Source organism: Zootoca vivipara, chromosome 15 (assembly GCF_963506605.1).
Source record: "Zootoca vivipara chromosome 15, rZooViv1.1, whole genome shotgun sequence".
Classification (NCBI taxonomy): Eukaryota; Metazoa; Chordata; class Lepidosauria; order Squamata; family Lacertidae; genus Zootoca; species Zootoca vivipara.
The window spans coordinates 42,946,195-42,967,801 of NC_083290.1; the positions used below are offsets into that span (position 1 = coordinate 42,946,195).

The 21,607-nt window shown below is 45.3% G+C and overlaps 1 protein-coding gene across 1 annotated transcript in view; it reads left to right on the plus strand.

Annotated features, from left to right (window-relative positions):
- Window positions 1–21,607, plus strand: part of LOXL2 (lysyl oxidase like 2) — an 85,912-nt gene that overhangs the window by 32,246 nt on the left and 32,059 nt on the right. Inside the window, exons 4-7 of the mRNA XM_060268311.1 lie at window positions 6,965–7,176; window positions 11,019–11,238; window positions 17,108–17,291; window positions 21,177–21,328. Coding sequence (XP_060124294.1) covers window positions 6,965–7,176; window positions 11,019–11,238; window positions 17,108–17,291; window positions 21,177–21,328 — 768 coding nt within the window. The remainder of the gene's footprint in view (window positions 1–6,964; window positions 7,177–11,018; window positions 11,239–17,107; window positions 17,292–21,176; window positions 21,329–21,607) is intronic.

Genomic DNA, 21,607 nt, shown 5'->3' on the forward strand with positions numbered 1-21,607 from the left:
TATTCCATCAATCATCCTAACGACTGGGATGAGAGGCTGCAACACTTCCTATTTGGTTATCGCGAAGTGCCGCAGGAGAGCACAGGGTTCTGTCCTTTTGAACTCCTATTTGGACGACAGCCACGAGGACCCCTAGACTTGATGAAAGCAGCGTGGTCAGGGGAGGAGCAGATCGACAGCCCTGATGTTGTGACGTATCTACAGGAGCTGCAGAGCGACCTTCAAGAGCTACGGGAGCAAGCTGCTCACAACTTGCAACAGGCACAGCGTCGACAGAAGCAGTGGTATGATGCACACGCAAGAGACAGAACTTTCCAGCCTGGTGACAGTGTGCTCGTGTTAAGAACAAGACGTCGAAAGAAGTTGGAGATGTCGTGGGACGGTCCCTTCAAAGTGGTCGAGAGGATATCAGCGGTGAACTATTTGGTAGAGTTAGATGGGGAAGGGAACCGATGTAAAAACTTTCATGTAAATTTACTTAAGCCTTATTTTGACAGAAATAAGTTGGTGTTGCAAGTAAAGGGGAAGGTGACACAAGGAATTCATTTAACTGGGTGGGGAGAACTAAGTAAGGGCACAACTCTAGCAGAGGTGTCATTCGATGAAAGTCTGACCCCAGAGCAAAAGGAGCAGTTAAAATTAGTCCTTGCTCAGTTTGCTCAGATCTTCTCAAACATCCCAGGGAGGACCAGCCTAGCAACTCATAAAATAGATACGGGGGAAGCAAGACCCATAGCTACCCCTCCTTACAGAGTGACGGGGGAGCACGCCGACTTGGTCTCTTCAGAGATCAGGGAGATGCTTGCACTGGGATTGATTGAGCCCTCTTACAGCCCCTGGTCATCGCCCCTGCTCTTGGTCAGGAAGCCAGACAATACCTTTCGTCCCTGTGTAGACTTCAGAAAGTTGAACCAGGTGACCGTGCCGGACGTTTACCCCATGCCACGGGTGGACGACTTGGTTGAGACCATAGGAAAAGCGAATTATATATCTACACTTGACTTAACAAAAGGGTACTGGCAAGTGGAAATGGATCCCTTAGACAAGCCCAAAACCGCTTTCATCACTAGAGATGGGTTGTTTGAATTTAAAGTGTTGCCTTTTGGATTAAAGAACGCGGCAGCCACGTTCCAGCGACTCATCGATAGGATGCTAAGGGGTCTGAATACGTTCGCCCTTGCTTACATTGACGACATAGCGGTATTTAGCCCATCGTGGAGAGATCACTTACAACACCTAAGTGTGGTTTTCCAGAGGATAAAAGCGGCAGGTTTAACAGTAAAAGCGGCTAAGTGTCAGATGGGGAAAAGACAGGTTAAATACTTAGGCCATGTTCTCGGAGGGGGAGTGATCAGGCCAGATACTAACAAAGTGGAAGCCATCAGAAGCTGGCCGGCTCCCAAAACTAAGAAGCAGGTGCGTGCCTTTATAGGAGCTATAGGTTATTATAGGCGTTTTATCCCCCAGTTCAGCACTCACGCGGCTGTGTTGAGTGACTGTACGAAGAAAAGCCGCCCGGACAAGATTATCTGGACATCACAGTGTCAACAAGCTTTTGAACTTTTAAAGGCTGCTCTGATGACAGAGCCCATTTTAAAAGCACCTGATTTCTTTTGCCCTTTTAATTTAATGACGGACGCTTCAGGTGTTGGTTTAGGTGCAGTGCTGGCACAGGAGGGAGAAGGAGGGTTTTTACACCCAGTATTATATATCAGCCGGAAGCTATTGGAGAGGGAAAAGCACCTCTCTACCATAGAACTCGAATGCCTAGCGATTTTGTGGTCCGTAGGTAAACTGAAGCCTTACCTGTGGGGCCGAAAGTTTACCCTATATACCGATCACTCACCGCTGAAATGGCTAAACCAAATGAAGGGTAACAACAGCAAGTTAATCAGGTGGAGCATGCAGTTACAGGATTACACCTTTGATGTCAAGCACATAAGTGGGAAGGAAAACATCATAGCGGACGCTTTATCCAGGTATTTTTGAGAGGTATAGAATGGTGCAAATGATTATATGAAACGGTGATAACCCTAGCAGAACATTTGTGCTTAGGCGTTATAATCTGACACATGCCAAACATGGTTTATCTGTGTACAAGTTTATGAGATGTTAATTTAGTTGACTTTGTAATATGAATGTTATAGAATGCATTGAAGTATTTTGGACCCCAAGCCCATTGCTTTGGCATTGCTCTAGTTAATTAAGAGCAAGCCGACGCAATGTCTTTGTGGTGGGGGAGATATGTGACAAATTGAAGCACTTTTAAAATGTTTATTTCTGCCCGGCTGGCAAAGAGTTAACCCACCTCCAGCCTGACTGGCATAGAACTCTGATGGGGGCGGGACTGTGCCCGGTTTGAAAGGAGGGAGTGTCGGTTTTGGTCAGTTAGGAGGGAGAGGGAGGAAGGTGTGGTGTGGTGTTATGAGGTGGCTTGTATGAAGACAGTTAAGAGGCTAGGAAAACTTAAAGTTAAATGTTTGACTGAGTTTATTTTGTACAACTGGAACAAAGCTAATTAATAAATGACACGTTAAAGAATCACTTATGTTTTTAACACAATAAAACTTCATCTCTGTTTTTGCCAACAAGAGGTCCGTCTGTATTTTTCCAGCGAGGTACCAGGACTCACAACCGTGGTGACTCAAGAGAGGGCAAAACTCACCTCAGGCAGGGAGGTGGTGGTTTGTGTCCTGAAGTTACACGGAGGAGGCTAAGAAGGGTAACCTGAGGTGCCAAGAAGTTGCCAGAGTGCATAGGGCAAACTTCTACGGTGGGGGGAATCCAACTGAGGGAGACCCTTTACTGGAGGCAAGAGGTTATTCCTGGGGGACAGCCTAGAGTTTCTCAAGGTACCAGGCCACGCAAGCTGGAAGGCTCTCCTTACTAAGAAACCCATTAGTAAAAGGGGTTTATTTTTTGAGGCGCCAGGAGAAGAGGGTAGGTGTTTTCCCCTCTGGATTCCTGTGTCGCAGTGATAGTAAGGTAGAGTGGGACCAGGGTCGTCACAGAAGGACTTTGGCTATGAAGAAAGTTATCACTCTAAGTGCTGTGTACAACTTCTCTTTTAATTCTGCTTCCAGCTACTTGCCTGAAGACAATGCCTGGCCAACACCATTGCACAGGGTAGCAATCTTGACGTGTTTTTCAGGGCTTGCTTCTGAAATTCTTTAGTACTGTACTAAGACCAATATCTCCAGGTATTCACTGAATATATTTTAGGGGACGGAGTATCTGTGATGGGGTTGTCTCTTTTTCACCATTCAGCTATTAAAGTGAGAGGCGGGGTTGTTTAATACTGAAAAGCAGACTACTTCATCCTAGTTCCAGCAGCAATCAGCCATAAAACAATACTGCATAAGGAGGACACTTGTGTTGCTAAGGAGCAGGAGGTAGAGCGATGGATGATCCAGCAGATAGAGACCAAAGACTGTGTGAGTTATGAACTAATATAAACTAATGTCTCACTGCAGTTGCCTCTTCTAGTAATGAGGGTTTGCAGTTGGGGAGGGATGAAGGACCCGTGACCCTCCAGATGTTGCTGAACTACAGCTCTCATCATCCCTGAGGACGCCTTGCTGCTTGGGGGCTGGTAGCGGTTGGAATACAACAACACTTGGAGAATCACTAGTTTTCCACTTGAGCTATAGGGACTTTTCCAGCAGAATATGGAGATAGTTGGCCCATTTCCTCTAGGAAGGGATCAGATTTATGCTGTAGCTTCAGGGAGTCCAGACAACTGTTTACAACTCTTCAGCTAAAGTGGATTGATAGGATTGTCCAGTCCAACTCGTTCTGCTTTGGGCTTGGGACTCATCACTTTCTCTCTTTGACATTCTGCTGAACCAGAACTTTGCCTGGTTTTGAAGAACACCAAATCTGGAAATCTATTGCGAAGAAGAGGGGGAAAAGTAGTTTTTTTAATCCGGAAATTTTAGCTGAATCCTTGGAACAAATGTTTGAATTCATGACTTTAATGTTCAGCAGGGTCGATATTTATTTGCATGACTGCTTGTAGGGGAAACAGGCAATTTTTGGCTAAATCAACATATGTTACAAAAATTCAGACAACATATGACCTGTTTGCATGGTGATGAACTGACTTTAGGCAAAAGTGTGCCCCCCACCCTGCTCAATTGCATGTGCTGCCTGCCTATCATGGACAGGTGGTGGAAAATTCAAACAGCCAAACTACTGCATGATTGTTGGAAACGCCCCATGAGAAAACAAGGGCTGGGTAAAACCACCATTAGATGTTAGAAAGGGGGGAGCCACATTGGATGTGCCACATTGAGCCCATCTTTCCATATTCTGTTTATATACAAACGGTCCAAAAATGTATATGTTATAGAGCGTTTCATAGAGAGAGGCAGCATGGAGTAGTGGTTAGAACATTGGACTTGGTAGACAACAACAACAACTCTGGGCGGCTTCCAACAAAATCCCCCACTCACCCATGAAACTCTCTGGGTGCCTTGAGCCAACCACTGTTTTTGTGAGGATAAAATAGCAGAGTAGAAAGTACCTCATTTAGCTGTGGTTCCTGTATTGCAGGGTGTGGAATAGATGACTCTTGGGATCCCCTCCAACTCTGCGTTTCTGTGATTCTATTATTTTTATTTATTAAATAAATAAATAAGCTCATTGAATTAAAAGCAAGATATAAATGTAATAAAAAGACATTCAATAAGTGTCTGATCTTGCTCTTCATTTTACGGTGCACAGTGTAGTAGTAAAAAGAAACAGCAACCGTGTTCTCCCTTTCCCCTCTGGTAGAGCCCATGTTGCTCATGTTAAAAGGACAAAGCTATAAGGCAGCTGTGAGCAGCAATAGAAACACAAATGCCATATGGGAAGGCATAAGAGATTATAAGAGCCTTTGCCCTACACTTAATGAAGAGCAGGGTAGGTGCCAGACAGCCTGGGGTGTTCCCAAGTCAGGAGGCCATAGCTGGAAGGACTCCATCTCCAGCCCTGCAGGGGGTCTATTGCTCCATTTGTGGTGCTGCAAAATGTGGGGGTTTCACTGCAAAATTCACTGCAAAAACCAGTTTTGAGAGGATCCCAGATTTTGGGGTTTGTAGTTAATGAAGCTGAGGCCATATGCAACTTACTTCTAACAGCTTTTCTTTACATTTGATTACAGTAGATTTAAAAAATAGCAACTATTTTTCACAATGCTACCCAATTCACTTTCAGGGATACTGTATTACATTTATAAATACCTAGGAAGGGGGAAATTCCACAGTCGTGACATAATGGCAAACAAACCGTGTATATAAAGGAAAACAAGCTCTTTGGGGTACTTTATGAAAGTTCCAGTGAGCTTCCCACCCCCACCCCTGATTCCTTTTCTTCCTTTTTGCTGCCTGTCTCTGCAGCTATGAGCCCCCCACCTGGCCTGCTCTAGCTTTTGGGGGTCGAAGTTCCTATGAGGTTTGCATGCTGCTGCTGTCACGTAGGCCCTGGATGTGAAAATCAGTCTCTCTTCGTGACTCATAACCCATCAATTCAGTGGAAAGGGAAATCCAGACATGCTCCAGAGGAGAATTAATTTCACAGAGGCAAGCACAGAAATCCTAGGAAATTGCTAGTTAAACCTATCTACCCTTTCCACTCTTGCAAGGCATAGCTATTGGAAGCAGAAACAGCGTAATTTTAGCCAGCAAATTTTATTTATCTGGTTGTTTGTATCCTGTCCTTCTGGTGCACATGAACAAGGTTTCCAGGCAGCCCTCTGAGCTGGGCTAGAATCTGTGGGAATAGCCAGTAGTCAGGACTGAAGAGTAAGTCAGAATCATAGTGTAAACCAGGATGCAGGATTGCGCCACATGTTAGATTCCTGCAAAAGAAATAATGGTGTATTTTAAAATAGTTCCTATCTGAAACACATTTTCTCTGAAGTAAATTGTATTAGTTTTGATGGAGTTGAAAGTCAACTCATGCTTACAATTGCAGCATTATTTTAATTTCCAGTTTATGATTCAGTTATAATTAGTTCATTAAAAGTCACTTTCTTTCAACTAGCCACAGGGCTGCAACAATAGTTAGTGGTTGGGTGTGTGTGTTCACACACTAACTGGTTACTTGTCTAGGAAACTCCTTACCACCCCCACCCCCGATCAGGCTACCCAAATGTAGATTGTGTCTAGAGATTGTGTCTGCCAAAGGTAGCCCCGCAGATGCCACAGACTGGTTGGGCACAGAGGAATGGTGGGAGGCACCAGCAGGGGAGCCCCCAAGGGAAGAAGGCTCAGAGCCCGGGGATTGGTGGTGGGACGACGGTGAGTGGTAGGAGGAAGAAGAGAGAGAAGAATAAGAAGGGGAGGTGTCGGAAGCTGAAGAGGAAACAGGGCTTAGTGAGCACAGGGTGGGGTGGTCCATGACAGAGAGAAGTCCACACTCAGAGGTAGAAGTGGAAGCAGGAGAGGAGGGAGGCCAAGAGGCAGAGATGAGTCAGGCTGGTGAAGAGGCACAGGCGTCTTCCTCTCCTGCTGTGACAAGCTCCTGGAGGACCAAGAGAGGCATGAAGAGGGTGGAGCAGAAGTTAGTTTCACACAAGGACAGTCTCGGATTGCTTAGGGTAAACCTTGGAGAAGAGGGGACTTAGGCAGCTGTGGGGAGGGACTTTCCGTCTCTGCAACTGCTTCATGGGGACAAGACCTGTCAGAGATGAGTTGCTATGCTCATTAGGCCAGACACTCCTGTGCAGGAAAAAAAGCAGTGTGTGTGTGTGTGTGTGTGTGTGTGTGTACAACCACCCATACCGCCCTAGGATCTTTTGATAAAGGGTGGTATATAAATTGAATAATTAATAATAATAAAAATAGTAATAATAATATTTGTTTTATCAGCGCAACAAATCTGTTGTTTGTGATCTATTTCTTGCTTGCTTGCTTTGTATCTGCCTTGTGGCCAGTGGATTAGCAACAAACCTTTTCCTGTCTCCATCTCCTTTTCCTAGAACATGAACATCCAGGTGGAAGATGCCCAGATCCGACCCATCCTCTCTGCTATTCGCAAGCGCGTTCCCGTCACAGAGGGTTACGTGGAAGTGAAAGAAGGAGGCGTCTGGAAACGAATCTGTGACAGGAACTGGACCACAAAAAACTCACGTGTTATCTGTGGCATGTTTGGGTTTCCATCAGAGAAGAAATACAATGTCAGAGTCTACAAGTAAGAAAGGGTTTTAAAAGGGGATGGTTGTGTTCTTGGTCCCTGCTTAGAGCTAGAGGTTTCCAAAAGAAGTGGCAAAAACCTAGGCAAATTGCTTTGGTGTCCCCCACCCCCTTGTCAATGTATTAGGCAGCTTCTTTTCTTCCTTTAATTTCCTTCATAACAAGGGAGGCCCCCAGGCAGCTGCAGAACAGCTTGTGTTAGGAAACTGTTTGTATTGTTTTTCCTGCCTGAAGACCATGATTTGTGAGGCAACTGTGGAGGGAGGTCCAAAGGCTCAACATTTGCGGTTTTTATGCTTGTTCTTCTGGCTTGTCAAAAGGCTGTTTCCCAGTAAGGTTCCTGCTTACAGGATTCCACTATGTTTCTTGTTGTTCTTCATTAGTGAGAAAAGTCAAAACAGAAAGCCTCCTGGATTGGAATCATGTAAAGCAGCATGGAAAGGCTTTTTCTTTTTCAAAGTCCAGATGCTTTTGTTTTTTTCCACAGGCATCAGTAAATAAGTGCTTCCAGGTGACGTGGTGTTGTGTCCAGTGCATGGGGACAGAATATCACATGTTTACGCCAATGCTCTCTTCCCCTCTTGGAATCTTCAAAACCCACTGTTTATATTTCAGCCTGATGCATTGTGAAAGAATCCAGAGAGAGAGAGAGAGAGAGAGAGAGAGAGAGAGAGAGAGAGAGAGAGAGAGAGAGAGAGAGAGAGAGAGAGAGAGAGAGAGACTTGCTTCTTTTTGACATGGTGCTGACATGATGTGGTGCTTTGTCAATTTATATCTGGTCATCTGCTCCTTACCAGAAATTGTATCTTGTCAGCCTGCGCTCTGCATGCACTGGTGCCCTACAGCAGCGGTTTGCAAAAGTTGAGGTTTAGTGGCAGTGCCAAAGTACTACATCCTGCCCCACCTGAACATCTCCAGATTAAATGGGGGCAGATTATAGGCTGGCATTTGATGGCAATGGCTTGTATCCCATGCAGCACTTAGGAACTGTCTCATCCATGCAAAGATTCTGTGTTTCCTGAATATCGCAATGCAGTTCTGATGTCTAGCAATGTGTATAAAATGCACATACTAGGGTAAAGTGTGCATATAAATGCACATATTAGTGAAAAAAATCTTAAAATATTGGAGAAAATTGCATGCAAGATATGCATAGTAGAAGAAATTAGCTCTAACATGCTGATGAATTTTCAGGAGGACTTTATTTGCACACTAATGTGGAAATGTAGTGAACTGAACTTAATATTGGAAAAATTAGAAACTGAAATTTACATATTCAGCAATCCTAAATGTGCCTGACATGAAACTCAGCGTGTGCATTTAAACATGACACAGAACCTTCTGTAATAGTGGAGGTCATTTTTGTGGGAGATGTGGAATAGAGGTCTCTGAAGGCAGAAAAGCTTGAGAATAATTTTGCTAGGGATGTGAGGTATGAGTTTCTTTAAAGGCTGAGCCCCAGAATACCCATGTTAGGATTCCAGATGTTGGTTGGTATCTAGCAGCTCTCTCTTTTCCCAGTGTGTTCCTTAATACTGCCTTCATAGCTGCCAAGTTATCCCTTTTTTACAGGGATTTTCCCTTATGCTGAATAGGCTTCCTCGCGAGAAAAGTGAAAACTTGGCAGCTATGACTGCCTTTGTATTTTCACATACTGCCTTAAAGGGAATGCAAAGACTCCAGTCACTTGGATCCAGTCTTTTTTGCACGTGACTCTGAAGCCCTGTTAACATGCCTCTAATTTCTCTGGTTTCACTCTGCATAATATTGTAACTAGCCTTTTCCACTAGGGTGGGGCCTTTCCTTGACACAGTGGTTTCCACAGCTGGAAAACCAGTTTCCAAAATGGGTTTCTACTCCAATAAGCTGACTGTACTTTTGGGGGCTGTGGGTTAAAAGGAACCTTCCCCACCTCTCTTGCCCGCAGAACTAAGAATTTTTATTCCCAAAGCGTAACCTCAGCTTTTACATGCTGAGGCATTCCACGTGAGACTGCTGAACTTCACGATGGTGGGAAGCCAAAAGATTCCCAGATGCCTCATTTCGCTAAAGAAAACAACTTAGTTCATCATCGTCCTTGCTGCCAAACTCTCACCCTGGAATGTAATTTGGGTTCTGCATTTGACAGTGCAGTTTTATAATTAAAGGAAAAACAAACTTTAAAGCTCTGGGAGTTTCCTATCCTACTGTTCGTTTCATTGAACTCTTTGAGGCCATTTTCTAACTCATTCTTGTACCATAAGAGCATAAGAAGAGGCCCCCTGGATCAGACCAAAGGACCGTCTAGTTCAGCATCCTATTCTCACGTTGGGCAAATAGATGCCCATGAGAAGGAAGCCTGCGAGGAGGACCTGAGCTCAACAGAACTCACCCTATTTGTGCAACTGCTGTTCAAGATGTACTACCAGTCACAATAGTTATATTCTACCCCCAGAGCGCATGGAAGCACTGTTTACCTTCCCGCAGCAGCAATACTTATTTATCACTTGACACAGTCCTCCATGCGCCAGAAGCGGTTTAGTCCTACTGGCCACATGACCCAGAAAGCTGTCTGTGGACAAACACTAGCTCCCTTGGCCTGAAAAGCAAGATGAGTGCCACACCCCATAGTCACCTTTGACTGGGCTTCACTGTCCAGGGGTCTTTTACCTTTTTTATTATTCTGCTCCCACTGTCAGAGGCAGTACGTATATCCCTGAACAGTGGTTTCGGGGAATCCCAAATTGGTATGGTGTTCTGTTTTGGGGCTTCCCACTTTGAGAACAAGATGCTCTATTAGGGGAGCTGGTGGCCTGATCCAGCAGGCTTTTTCTGTTTTTATGCTACCTTGATGGTGAAGGCAGTGTATAGCCATCGTGGCTAGTAGCCACTTAATAGTCCTACCCTCCATGAATTTGTCTGATCCTCTTTTAAAACCACCCAAGTTGAGAAGAGCCCTTCTTGATGGTGTATTTAGTCCAGCATCCTGTTTCATGCACTAGTCAACCCGAAGATTCTGGGAAGCCCACAAGAAGGACATGAAGACCATTGTCCATGGGAAACATAGGAAGCTGCCTTATACCAAGTCAGGCTTCTGGTCCATCTGTCTTAGTATTTTTGACACTGACTGGCAGCAGCTCTCCAGGTTTTCAGTCAGGACTGTTTCCCAGACCCATGCATGTCAGGGATTGAACCTGGGCTATTGACGTCCTTCCCTACCTTGGCCCCACGGTATCTGAGCTTCAGAGGCATACCTGGAAGTCTCTTTTGTCAATTCACAATCTAAATTGTTGACACAAGTAGATAATTCCTTTAAAAAAACTACATGGATTTAGGCAGAGTGGAAGGTTTCCTCAAAGCATTGCACAACACAGCATTCTGAGATTTTCACTGCCATGTGTAGCAGGGATGGTGAAACCAGGTCCCTTCAGATTCAGTTGGACTTGCTCTCCCATTGTCCCTGACCATTGGCCAGGCCTGTTGGGGCTCATGGGAGTTGGAGTCCATTAGCAAGTGGAGGACCACAGGTTCCCCTGTCCTGCTATACAAGAAGTCGAATCCTTAAAGCCATATTGAAGTAGCTCAAACCCTGGTCCTGAATTGAGAGCTCTTCTTTTATGTATAAGAGATGTGTTCTTAATGAGTTTCTTCCCTGTTTCTTTCTTGTATCTCAGCTGTATATGCATTTGGATGAATATGCTTAATTTATTTGATTGTGTAAATTTACCTGGCTTGCATGTGAGTGTCACAGGACTTGGCCCATAAGGACAAACCTATTGCTTCGACTAATCTGGCTAAACACAACTTTTTGTCATCTCAGCATGTGGCTCTCAGTGATTCCAGTTTCTTCCTCCCTTCAAGGATGACGGCAGCCAGAAGAAAGCACACGTATTGGGCTTATTCCATGGACTGCACAGGCAATGAGGCACACATCTCCAGCTGCAAACTGGGCAATCGCATCAGTACAGCTAGTGGGAACGCAACATGTGAGAATGGGATGCCTGCAGTGGTGAGCTGCTACCCTGGGCATGCTTTTGCCCCTGGCAGCCACAGCGGTTTCCGAAAAGCTTTCCAACCCGAGGTAAGAGAGACAGAAATATGTTCAGCTATTGCTGAGGAGCATAAACTTGTGGAGCTTGAAATTAGCTGTGGGTATTCAACCAATCATGTGGCTCATGTATCCCACCTTTCCTCCAAGGTGCTCAGTGAGGTATCCATTGTTCTCTCCCCTCCCCTTTTTATGTTCATATGATGAGAGCTAATGACTGGTCCAAGGTGATTCTGTGACTTTCATAGCTGTGAAAGGGTTTGAACCATTGTCTCCTTAATCCAAGGCCAAGTGTGTGTCTAATCCATTACACCACACTGGCTAATTTCCCAATGGGAGAATGCCTGCCCACATTCTTCAGCCACGGAGAGGGCATACACTCCCTGGCTGAGTTCCTAGCGGGAGATGCCCAATGATACCATGACCTGGTGAGTTTGGGGCCTGAGTAAGTGGACTATTGCTGTCCTGTTCGCTGAATGTCTTGCATTCAAACATGTCTTCACTGTAAATCAGCCTTTGTCTGCCTAAAGTCCTCTGGACGCTTTGGACTTTGCAAACTCCTGTCAGCTCTAGCCAGCCATGGCATCTTGGGAGCTGAGTGAACCATGTGAGAGGTTTATGGATCTTTAAAAGAAAACTCTTCAGGGCCGGCCCTACGGCCAGGCTGGGTGGTGCAGGGCGCCAGGGCGCCTGCCCTCCAGGGGAGGGCGCCGCGGAGCTCCGGCCGCCCACTGCGCTGGGAAACAGGGCAGGGCGGGGGCGCCGGAGGGATCCGTCGCACCACGGCGCCAGGGCGCCAAATATACTTAAGACGGCCCTGAAACTCTTTGTATCCTCATCACAAAATGGCAGCCTTCAGATGTCCTTGGGGGAAGCTCTTGCAATTAAACTGGGTACATCAGTGCCCACAGCACTGTAGCTTAAGCCTATTTCTTTTACAGTTAATGTGACTGAAAGTTTGCACAACCATGAGCAATGGAATAAGATATTCCAGTGTGACTCATTGCACCTTTCCATGAATTCCTTGTGCATATTTGGGCATTATTTACAGAGCTGTAGGAATACACATACTCTCTGGGATGCAGTGACGGGATAACAGTGTTCTCAACAGTTGCCTTAGTAGATTCTCCAACCACAGTATGAACCCACCTTTGAAACTTGTATCTATCATCTATCTATCTACGGTATCTATCTATCATCTTTCATCTATCCAGTTGCAAAAGTGGTGCAGGAATTAAGGGATGGTTTCGTTGGTGATATCATGGGCATTAACCAATGAGTACTCATCGCAACTAGCCCCTCACCCCAATTCAGAGTGAATGGTGCAAGAAAGCAACAACCACGCTGAACCTCTTGTTTTCCAAAGCTTACCAGAAATGCATGCATGTTTGTTTGTTGGTAGGGAAGATGTACTCAACTCAAGCTACATTTACTACTTAAAAAGTTCCATCTGTCTTCAGTCCATCAGAGCAACATTTGTACTGTAGCAATGCTAGTCTTCCTATTGTGCAAGGCCTTGTTTATAGGCTCCCTCATATTTTGATCTGGGATGCTTTTTGACTGAGGAAAGCGTCCGTTCCATTTAGTGCTGGAAATGGCAAGCCTCTTGGCAAAACACTTGCCACATTCTTGTTCAAAATTCTTCTATTCAAGCCAATTGACTGCTGAGCTGGCTGGCTTGGCTGAACTTGCAGCTCCTTGTTTTTCTTGTGCTCTCTGCTATTCTTGCTATGTAAATGTTAAATGTGGACAATTCCTTTCCGTTATATAACTGTGACTTGTAATGGATAAACTGCCCAAAGGAACATACAGTACAAGCATTGGTTTTGAGTTTTTTTTTATATAGATGAATGTTTGATGCTGGTGAAACTGGTTAGCATCACTCCTGGAGATTATGGACCCATGATCCCATCTTGTAGAAAAAAGCTGCCACACTTTAGTGCCTGGGTAGGCAAACTAAGGCCCGGTGGCCAAATCTGGCCCAATCGCCTTCTAAATCTGGCCTGCGGTCGGTCCGGGAATCAGCATGTTTTTACATGAGTAGAATGTGTCCTTTTATTTAAAATGCATCTCTGGGTTATTTGTGGGGCATAGGAATTCATTCATTTCCCCCACCCCAAAATATAGTCCGGCCCCCCACAAGGTCTGAGGGACAGTGGACCGGCCCCCTGCTGAAAAAGTTTGCTGACCCCTGCTTTAGTGTCACACCTTGCTTCCTACATTCATAGGAGAGATAGAAATTGCAACACAGGAAGCATGATGCCATTTAGGTTGTAGTCAGATGTATGTAGCTGGATTGATTAGCCTAGGCCAGGCGCTTCCAACTTACAAAAGGTTGCGATCTACTCCCAGTATAAAAAACTGGCAGTGATCTACCCATTGTCATTGGAGGGGCCAGGAGCCTGCGCAGGGTGCTGTGTGGAAGGTGGTGGCTAACTGGACGCGGGAGGGGGGAGTTTAAGCATAGCTGCCAAGTTTTCCCTTTTCTCGCGAGGAAGCCTATTCAGCATAAGGGAAAATCCCTTTTAAAAAGGGATAACTTGGCAGCTATGGTTTAAGTAGGGGGGGGGAAGGAAAGCAAGGCAAAAGCTCTCTCCCCCCAAGCAGCTCTCCCCCCTCCCCCCATGTCAAAGGGAGCCGCACAGCTGACGTGGATCCCAATTGCGCCTGCCCTCCCTCCTTTCCCCCCCACCTTCCCCCCATTGTCAAAGGGACCCAGTGCCGGGGCCACCGCTGCAGCTGTGAAGGCTGGGCCCGATTGCAAGTTTAAGGAATGTCGCCCTGTCCAGCCTTCACTGCTGCAGCGGTGGCCCCGGTGCTGGGTCCTTTTGCCCAGATTTTGCCCAGAACAGGCAGATGCTATTAAGAGCAAATTAAAGCAACTGGCAGGATGCCCGACCTTTTGGAAATCAAAATGTTGCAACCATTCTAAGTGGGTGTGAGCAGCAGGTTTTGATTAAAAGGGAGTGTAGTACAGTCTCTGTGGCACATTCAACCAGACACAGCTAGCCAGGGGTGGGCAGATTGGTCTATTTCTAGTCTATGTCAGTTTCACATGTGCTTATTTATGAGTCTCTTCTGCCATTTCCACATTAATTTGTGATTTTAAAAAAACAACCATATGAACATTCATATTTAAATATGTATTATATCTCAATATAAGTATATCTGAAGGTGTTATATTCTAAACTATGGATCTCTTCACACATATTGGTTCTTCTTTTGAGCTGAGAACTATATCACAAAATTCAGAGACGATTGAAATCTACAAGAGAGTTATGTTCTGATCCGTGTATTAGTCCGGAAGGTGTGAATTAGGCCGGTTCACTCAAAAGGGCTGACTGAACAAAATTCTCCTCCCTCCCTGGACCTAGCTCCTAGCTTGTGGAATGACCACATTTTTTTTTGTGCAAAGATCCCAGGTCCAATCCCTAGCATCTCCAGGCAGGGCTGGGCGAGACTCCTCTTTATCTGCCAGTTAGTATAGACCAGGCATCCCCAAACTGCGGCCCTCCAGATGTTTTGGCCTACAACTCCCATGATCCCTAGCTAACAGGACCAGTTGTTGGGGAAGATGGGAATTGTAGTCCAAAACATCTGGAGGGCCGAAGTTTGGGGATGCCTGGTATAGACCATGCTGGGTTAGGGAGACCACTGTACAGAGTCAATTTAAAGCAACTTCCTATGGTATGTTCTTGATGCAGCAGGTCAGGGACCTGAGCTGCTGTGGCCTGGTGGTACTTGGAGGTATCCTTAGTTGGTGGGAGTGGTCTCCTTGCATCTCATTTGTTTCATCCAGAGCTGAGTGGGAGGGCCTCAGAGAACCATTTGAGATTTTGCATATTTACTCCATGTTAAGGGTAAATGAAGAAAGAAAGCACTGATGACGTTAGATCAGGCACCCCCAAACTGCGGCCCTCCAGATGTTTTGGCCTGCAACTCCCATGATCCCTAGCTAACAGGACCAGTGGTCAGGGATGCTGGGAATTGTAGTCCAAAACATCTGGAGGGCCGAAGTTTGGGGGTGCCTGCGTTAGATCTACATGAGAAACATCCTTGCAATGCAATGCACTGTGACGTTATTTGTGTAATAAGCATTAGGGCAGACCACCTGCCCACCTGCCCTTTCCATTTAGTGCTGTGGAGATGAAATACTCACTAAGCTGTAAACTCACAAGCCTTAAGCCTGCCTTGTTTACAGTACGTATCTCCAGATTACAAACACTTGATGCTCTTTAAATCTCCAGCCTTTCACAAATCATGCAGCTGCAAAAGCTTCTCTCCCCTCATGACTGGAATGAGACCCAAGGAGACGGTATCCTTGCAGCTTCTGCTTTCCCTGGCTCAGACTCAGCCCTCCAGTTAATTCCTGCCTGAATACACTCCCAAGACATGACAGCCTGTCTTCCCATCTAAACTGAGACACCCCTTTCTCTAGCTGGAGATATTTTCCTCAGAGTGGATGTCACACACAGACCAGAACTGACTACCCCTCCAGCTCTTTCCCTTAAATTATCTGCTCAACTATCTTAGAAAATGGCTCGTTTTATTCTCCCTCCCAAAGCACTGGCTCCACCCCCCTCTTGGTAGCCAATCAGAGAGAGGCTCCAGCCCTCTGGTGGAATTTCAAGGCACTGCATCACTAGACTCTGGTCTGGCTCAGATGACTCTATCACACCATCATTTGATTCCAAAATGCATCCACAAAACACCTGAGTTCTGTGGGAGTAGGAGGATTTTTCCCCCTAATGGAATCTCAGACTAACCTAGCCAGGGTGGAGTTCCTGGAACAGCCCTGTTATCCTGTATGAGTTATCAGAGAGTGCATTTATTTCAGCACCAAAAATTGCTCTATTTGTTTTGTATATATATATAAGCATGGATTTTCAGTCCTCTCACCTTATGGGGGAGTGTGTACATCGTGTCCTTGGATGAGGAACCTGTTTTCAGTTTATTTAAAATATTTCCTATGGCTCACAGCTGTGGATGTTCTTGTTGGATTTGGGGACCTGAAGGAACATGAGCATAAGAGTGGACATAGCTCTGTCTCTTTTTAATTCCAACTTTTCAGGAGCTGGAATTCAAAAATCATTATCATTATTAGTAAAGGCTGAAAGATGAGATCTTTATACCTGATACAAAATACTGTCAAACAAATCAAATTAATCATGCAAATTCATCTTTCACCCCCCCTCCATCCAAATTTAGAAAATGTGCACATATGTGTTTGGGTTACACAATCTAGCCTGCTTCAGCTAGTCATAGGGAGGGGACGCAGAAGCTCCTCTTGACCTGTGAACTACTGCGAAGCCTAATCTGTCCCTTTTAAGGCAGAGTTTAAAAAGAAAGTAGGTCAGGAACTACCTCATATTCCTTGAAGTGCCCATAAATTGGGGGGAGGGGAAAAATTCATTTTGTTTGCATTTGAATGAGAAATTACCTTGTTCACATTTCTCAAACCAGTATATAAACTGAAAACACATCTATTCTTCAAGATTCAGCATTCCCCAAATTTTGTGATGCAGTTCTCTGACCAAATAATTTGTACAAAACTGTGTATGATTTTGTTTTGTTTTTAAAAAAGAAATAGCAAATTGCTGTGAAAATGTGAAGAACTGATTTAAAGATTGAAAATTTGAGGAAACGACTCCTCTATCCCCACAATGAATCGTGCCCTAGGTTGCTGCACCGCTTAAACTTCTCTCCTTACAAAACAATGTGTGTTTTAACAACAATTTGCCACCTCCAGTAGTGTATTCAGGAAAATTGCATCTATAAACTGAGTTCATTTCATCTCCAGTTCCTAGTAGGAAGCAAATTGTTCCACGTTATAGACAGTTGCCTGTGATGGTTACATTCCTATGAACTTAAAGGTTTTTTTCCATTGGTCTTTATCTTTTAGTTTCCACTGGTGAGGTTAAAGGGTGGAGCCAAGATTGGTGAAGGCCGCATTGAAGTGCTGATGAATGGGGAATGGGGAACTGTTTGCGATGACCAGTGGAACCTCATTTCTGCAAGTGTGGTCTGCCGAGAGCTAGGCTTTGGATCTGCCAAAGAGGCTATTATGGGTGCAAGGCTTGGGCAAGGTAAGCATGCTTCCTGTGAAGGGACCTTCAGGGTGGGCTATCGGGACAGCAAGATGAAGAACTCAGTGGCTGAGCATCTGCTTTGTGTGAAGAAATTGCCAGGTTCACTCCCCAGCACCTCTGGTTTTAAATAAAGGGACCAAGTGTCAAGGGCTGGGCAAGCCTTGGAAAGCTGCTGCCATTGAGAGTATTAAGATGATGGTTATATTTGTTTATACCCTGTCTTTTTTCCTGACAAAGACTCAAGGGATGAACAGGAATGGGGAACTCTATGACTTTCCAGGTGTTGGTGGACTACAACTCCCATCTTCCCCTGGCCATTGGCCATGCGGTCCTGGGCTGAGAGGAATTGGAGTCCAACACCATCTGGAGGGCCACAGGGATAGAAAGTAGCCTGCTGTATGCAGGGTAAAGGTTACCAGGGCTGCTCCACCCAGTTTTGCCTGTGGCCCCATCCATTGCGGGCATGTGGCCCCCAGCAGGGAGCATGGTCCTCAAGCTGGGGGAAAAGGTTCCTCGCAGCTTTGTGAGGCAATTGTTTCCACGGACTCTTCCTCAAGCCTCCAAATCGTCCCCCTGGCCTGTGTTACTATCCACTACCTAACCAAAAGCCACACCATAAAACATAATGGAAGGGTGAAATGCCTCCAGAGCTGTGTGGTTTGGGGTGAAGGAAAAGGAAAAGGAATAAAAACGTATGAGACACACTGCAGCTCTCTGGAATCTTAAAAATGCAGGCTTGCCAGCCAAGCAGCACACAAGAGTTCTCTGATGTGAATTTAATTGCAGTTATGGCTGCAGAAGTGCCAGCCATCACCCGAAAAGTTTTGGCTGCCACGTGATGAGCTCAAGCGTGCTGCCTGCTGCCACATTACACAGTCAGACCCTGGAAACTCTTTTTTTTTTTTTAAACCGTCTTGGGTGGCTGAGCTGAAAAAGACCTTTCTCTACCTGAGGCCTTGGCAAGTTGCTGCTGCCAGCCAGAGCAAGCAATATTTGGTTTGATGGATCGATGCTGTAACCAATAAGGTGGCTTTGTATGTTGGGGGCAAAATGCTAGCGTAAATGGATTTTGGGCCTTTCTTAAGTCCTTAAAACCCATCTAGGCTGGATATGCTTAGATTGGAGAAGAGAAGAGAAGACGTGATTGTGGTCTTCTAATATCTGAAGGGCTGTCATAACAGAATATGGAGCAAACTTCTTGTCTGTGTCTCAAGGTGGCAGGACTAGGACCTGATGGGTAGAAATCGCAAAGAGACATATTTCGGCCAGGGTGATGCTTTCTAATAGTAAGGGGCGTTTGACACTGCAGCAGGCTGACTCAGGTATTAGAGGTTCCTTCATTAGAGGTTTTAAAACAGATGCCGGAGAGCCCTCTGTTAAGGATGCTATAACTGCATCCTGTGTGGCAGGATCCTGCAGATCCAGCTCTAGGATTCTATGATTTGGCAAACTGGGGATTTTCACATCAGTTTAAAAAAGGTAAAAGGGTGGTGCTGTGGGTTAAAACATAGAGCCTAGGGCTATCCGATCAGAAGGTTGGCGGTTCGAATCCCCACAACGGGGTGAGCTCCCGTTGCTGGGTCCCTGCTTCTGCCAACCTAGCAGTTCAAAAGCACGTCAAAACGCAAGTAGATAAATAGGTACTGCTACAGCGGGAAGGTAAACAGTGTTTCTGTGTGCTGCTCTGGTTCACCAGAAGTGGCTTTGTCATGCTGGCCACATGACCTGGAAGCTGTACGCCAGCTCCCTCGGCCAATAATGTGAGATGAGCACCGCAACCCCAGAGTCGGTCACAACTGGACCTAATGGTCAGGGGTCCCTCTACCTTTACCTTTTAAAGGACCCCTGACAGTTAAGTCCAGTCGCAGACAACTCTGGGGTTGCGGTGCTCATCTTACTTTACAGGCTGAGGGAGCCGGCGTTTGTCTGCAGACAGCTTCCGGGTCATGTGGCCAGCATCACTAAGCTGCTTCTGGCGAACCAGAGCAGCGCACCGTAAACACCTTTTTGGCGTGCTTTCAAACTGCTAGGTTGGCAGGAGCTGGGACCGAGCAATGGGAGCTCACCCCATCGCGGGGATTCGAACTATGCCGACCTTCTATGTGAACACCTGTGGTATGAAGAGCTATGACATCTAGGCAGCTGCCTACAAGATATGCACTCACTGGAAATGAAATGCTAAGATTGCACCAAAACCTTTGCAGGGTTTTGCAAATAATATTGAAAGCAGAACCATGTGTGACTGCCCCAATAGCATTGTGAACACAAATCATCATGAATGCGTTAGAGACTAAGACCTCTATTGTATTGTAGGGACCTACCCCAGAGGACAGGATCACACTTCAAAACGACCTTAACAGATTAGACAACTTGGCCCAAAGCAAACAAGATGAATTTTAACAGGGAGAAATGTAAAGTACTACACTTGGGCAAAAAATTGAAAGGCACAAATACAGGATGGGAGACAACTGGCTTGAGAGCAGTTCATGTGAAAAGGATCTAGGAGTCTTGGTAGACCACAAACTTGACATGAGTCAGCAGTGTGATGCAGCAGCTAAAAAAGCCAATGCAATTCTGGACTGCCTCAATAGGAGTATAGCATCTAGATCAAGGGAAATAATAGTACCATTGTATTCTGCTCTGGTCAGACCTCACCTGGAGTACTGTGTCCAGTTCTGGGCACCACAGTTCAAGAAGCATACTGACAAGCTGGAATGTGTCCAGAGGAGAGCAACCAAAATGGTCAAAGGCCTGGAAACGATGCCTTATGAGGAACGGCTTAGGGAGCTGGGTATGTTTAGCCTGGAGAAGAGAAGGTTAAGGCGTGATATGATAGCCATGTTCAAATATATAAAAGGATGCCATATAGAAGAGGGTGAAAGGTTGTTTTCTGCTGCTCCAGAGAAGTGGACACGGAGCAATGGATTCATAATACAAGAAAGAAGATTCCACCTAAACATTAGGAAGAACCTCCTGACAGTAAGAGCTGTTCGGCAGTGGAATTTGCTGCCAAGGAGTGTGGTGGAGTCTCCTTCTTTGGAGGTCTTTAAGCGGAGGCTTGACAGCCATCTGTCAGGAATGCTTTGATGGTGTTTCCTGCTTGGCAGGGGGTTGGACTGGATGGCCCTTGTGGTCTCTTCCAACTCTATGATTCAATGCCACAAGACTTCTCAGTAAATACACATAGGTCCAGGCTGCAACAGATTTATTGGAGAAAGGGCCTCAGGCTTAACAAGCAATCAACTTTGGCTAACTAGGTCCTGGTTTTATCTATGTTAAAGTGGGAAGTGTGAGTCATTCTACACCCAAAAAACCAAATTTTTTTTGATGATAAAATACTTATTGAAGCCTTATTGAAGCTCAAAACATCCTGTGGAATCCTTTTGTATTCTCAGAAGGCCAAACAATCTTGGACTCCTCAAGTAGCCCACCTGTATTTGAAGTTACTTGTTTTTCTGTTCTTTTATATTGCCCTGGAAAAAGTATCCTAGTTCCCACTGAAATGTCAGAGCTTGATCAAATGCAGGTTCCTGACAGGGAAGAAATTGCCAAAAGTGCTGGGTAATATATATATTTTGCTTTCAGTTCCCGAGCTGAAGTTTGTAAATGATGGAGAGGTGGAAAGTTGGCCTTTCTTTTCTTTCTGGCCTCTTTATTTGTAGCAAAATAAACTACTGGAAATGATTTCTCAAGCAGTTTTTAAAAAGTGGCATGAAGCATTAGCAGAAATCCTTACTCTGTGGTCTTCTTGGGTTAGTATCTGAAGTTTCTAGATCTTGGGATTTGATAAGTTTATAGTTCTGAAGTATGATATCCGAAATCCATTGTTTCTTCATCTTATTTGCTGTAGAAAATTGAGAATGTCTGTGTTCCTTCTTCAAGGTATGGGCCCCATTCATGTCACTGAAGCAAATTGCAAAGGATTTGAAAAGTCTTTCACAGACTGCAAATTCAGCACACAGCTAGGAAGTTGCACTCATGAAGAAGATGCTTCTGTTCGATGCAATGTTCCAGCTATGGGGTTCCAAAACCAGGTAAGGAACAGAGCTGTCTTGTCTATAATGGGAGAACCATTTTTCTGCTTTTTTTTTGGTATTTATGATATTTTCCACAAGCAACAGTTCCCTACACAAACAAGTGTGAAAATAAACTCTGAGCTAACTCACAGGAGCTAATTCACAGGAATATTTCAGAAAGCCAGCACCCTTTTCCACAGCTACTGCAAAAGTTGGAAAGTTCAAACCATGCTGACCATTTCGAAATGTCACACTAAACCATAGTTGAACATGCCAAGAATGAAGCTAGATGAGTTC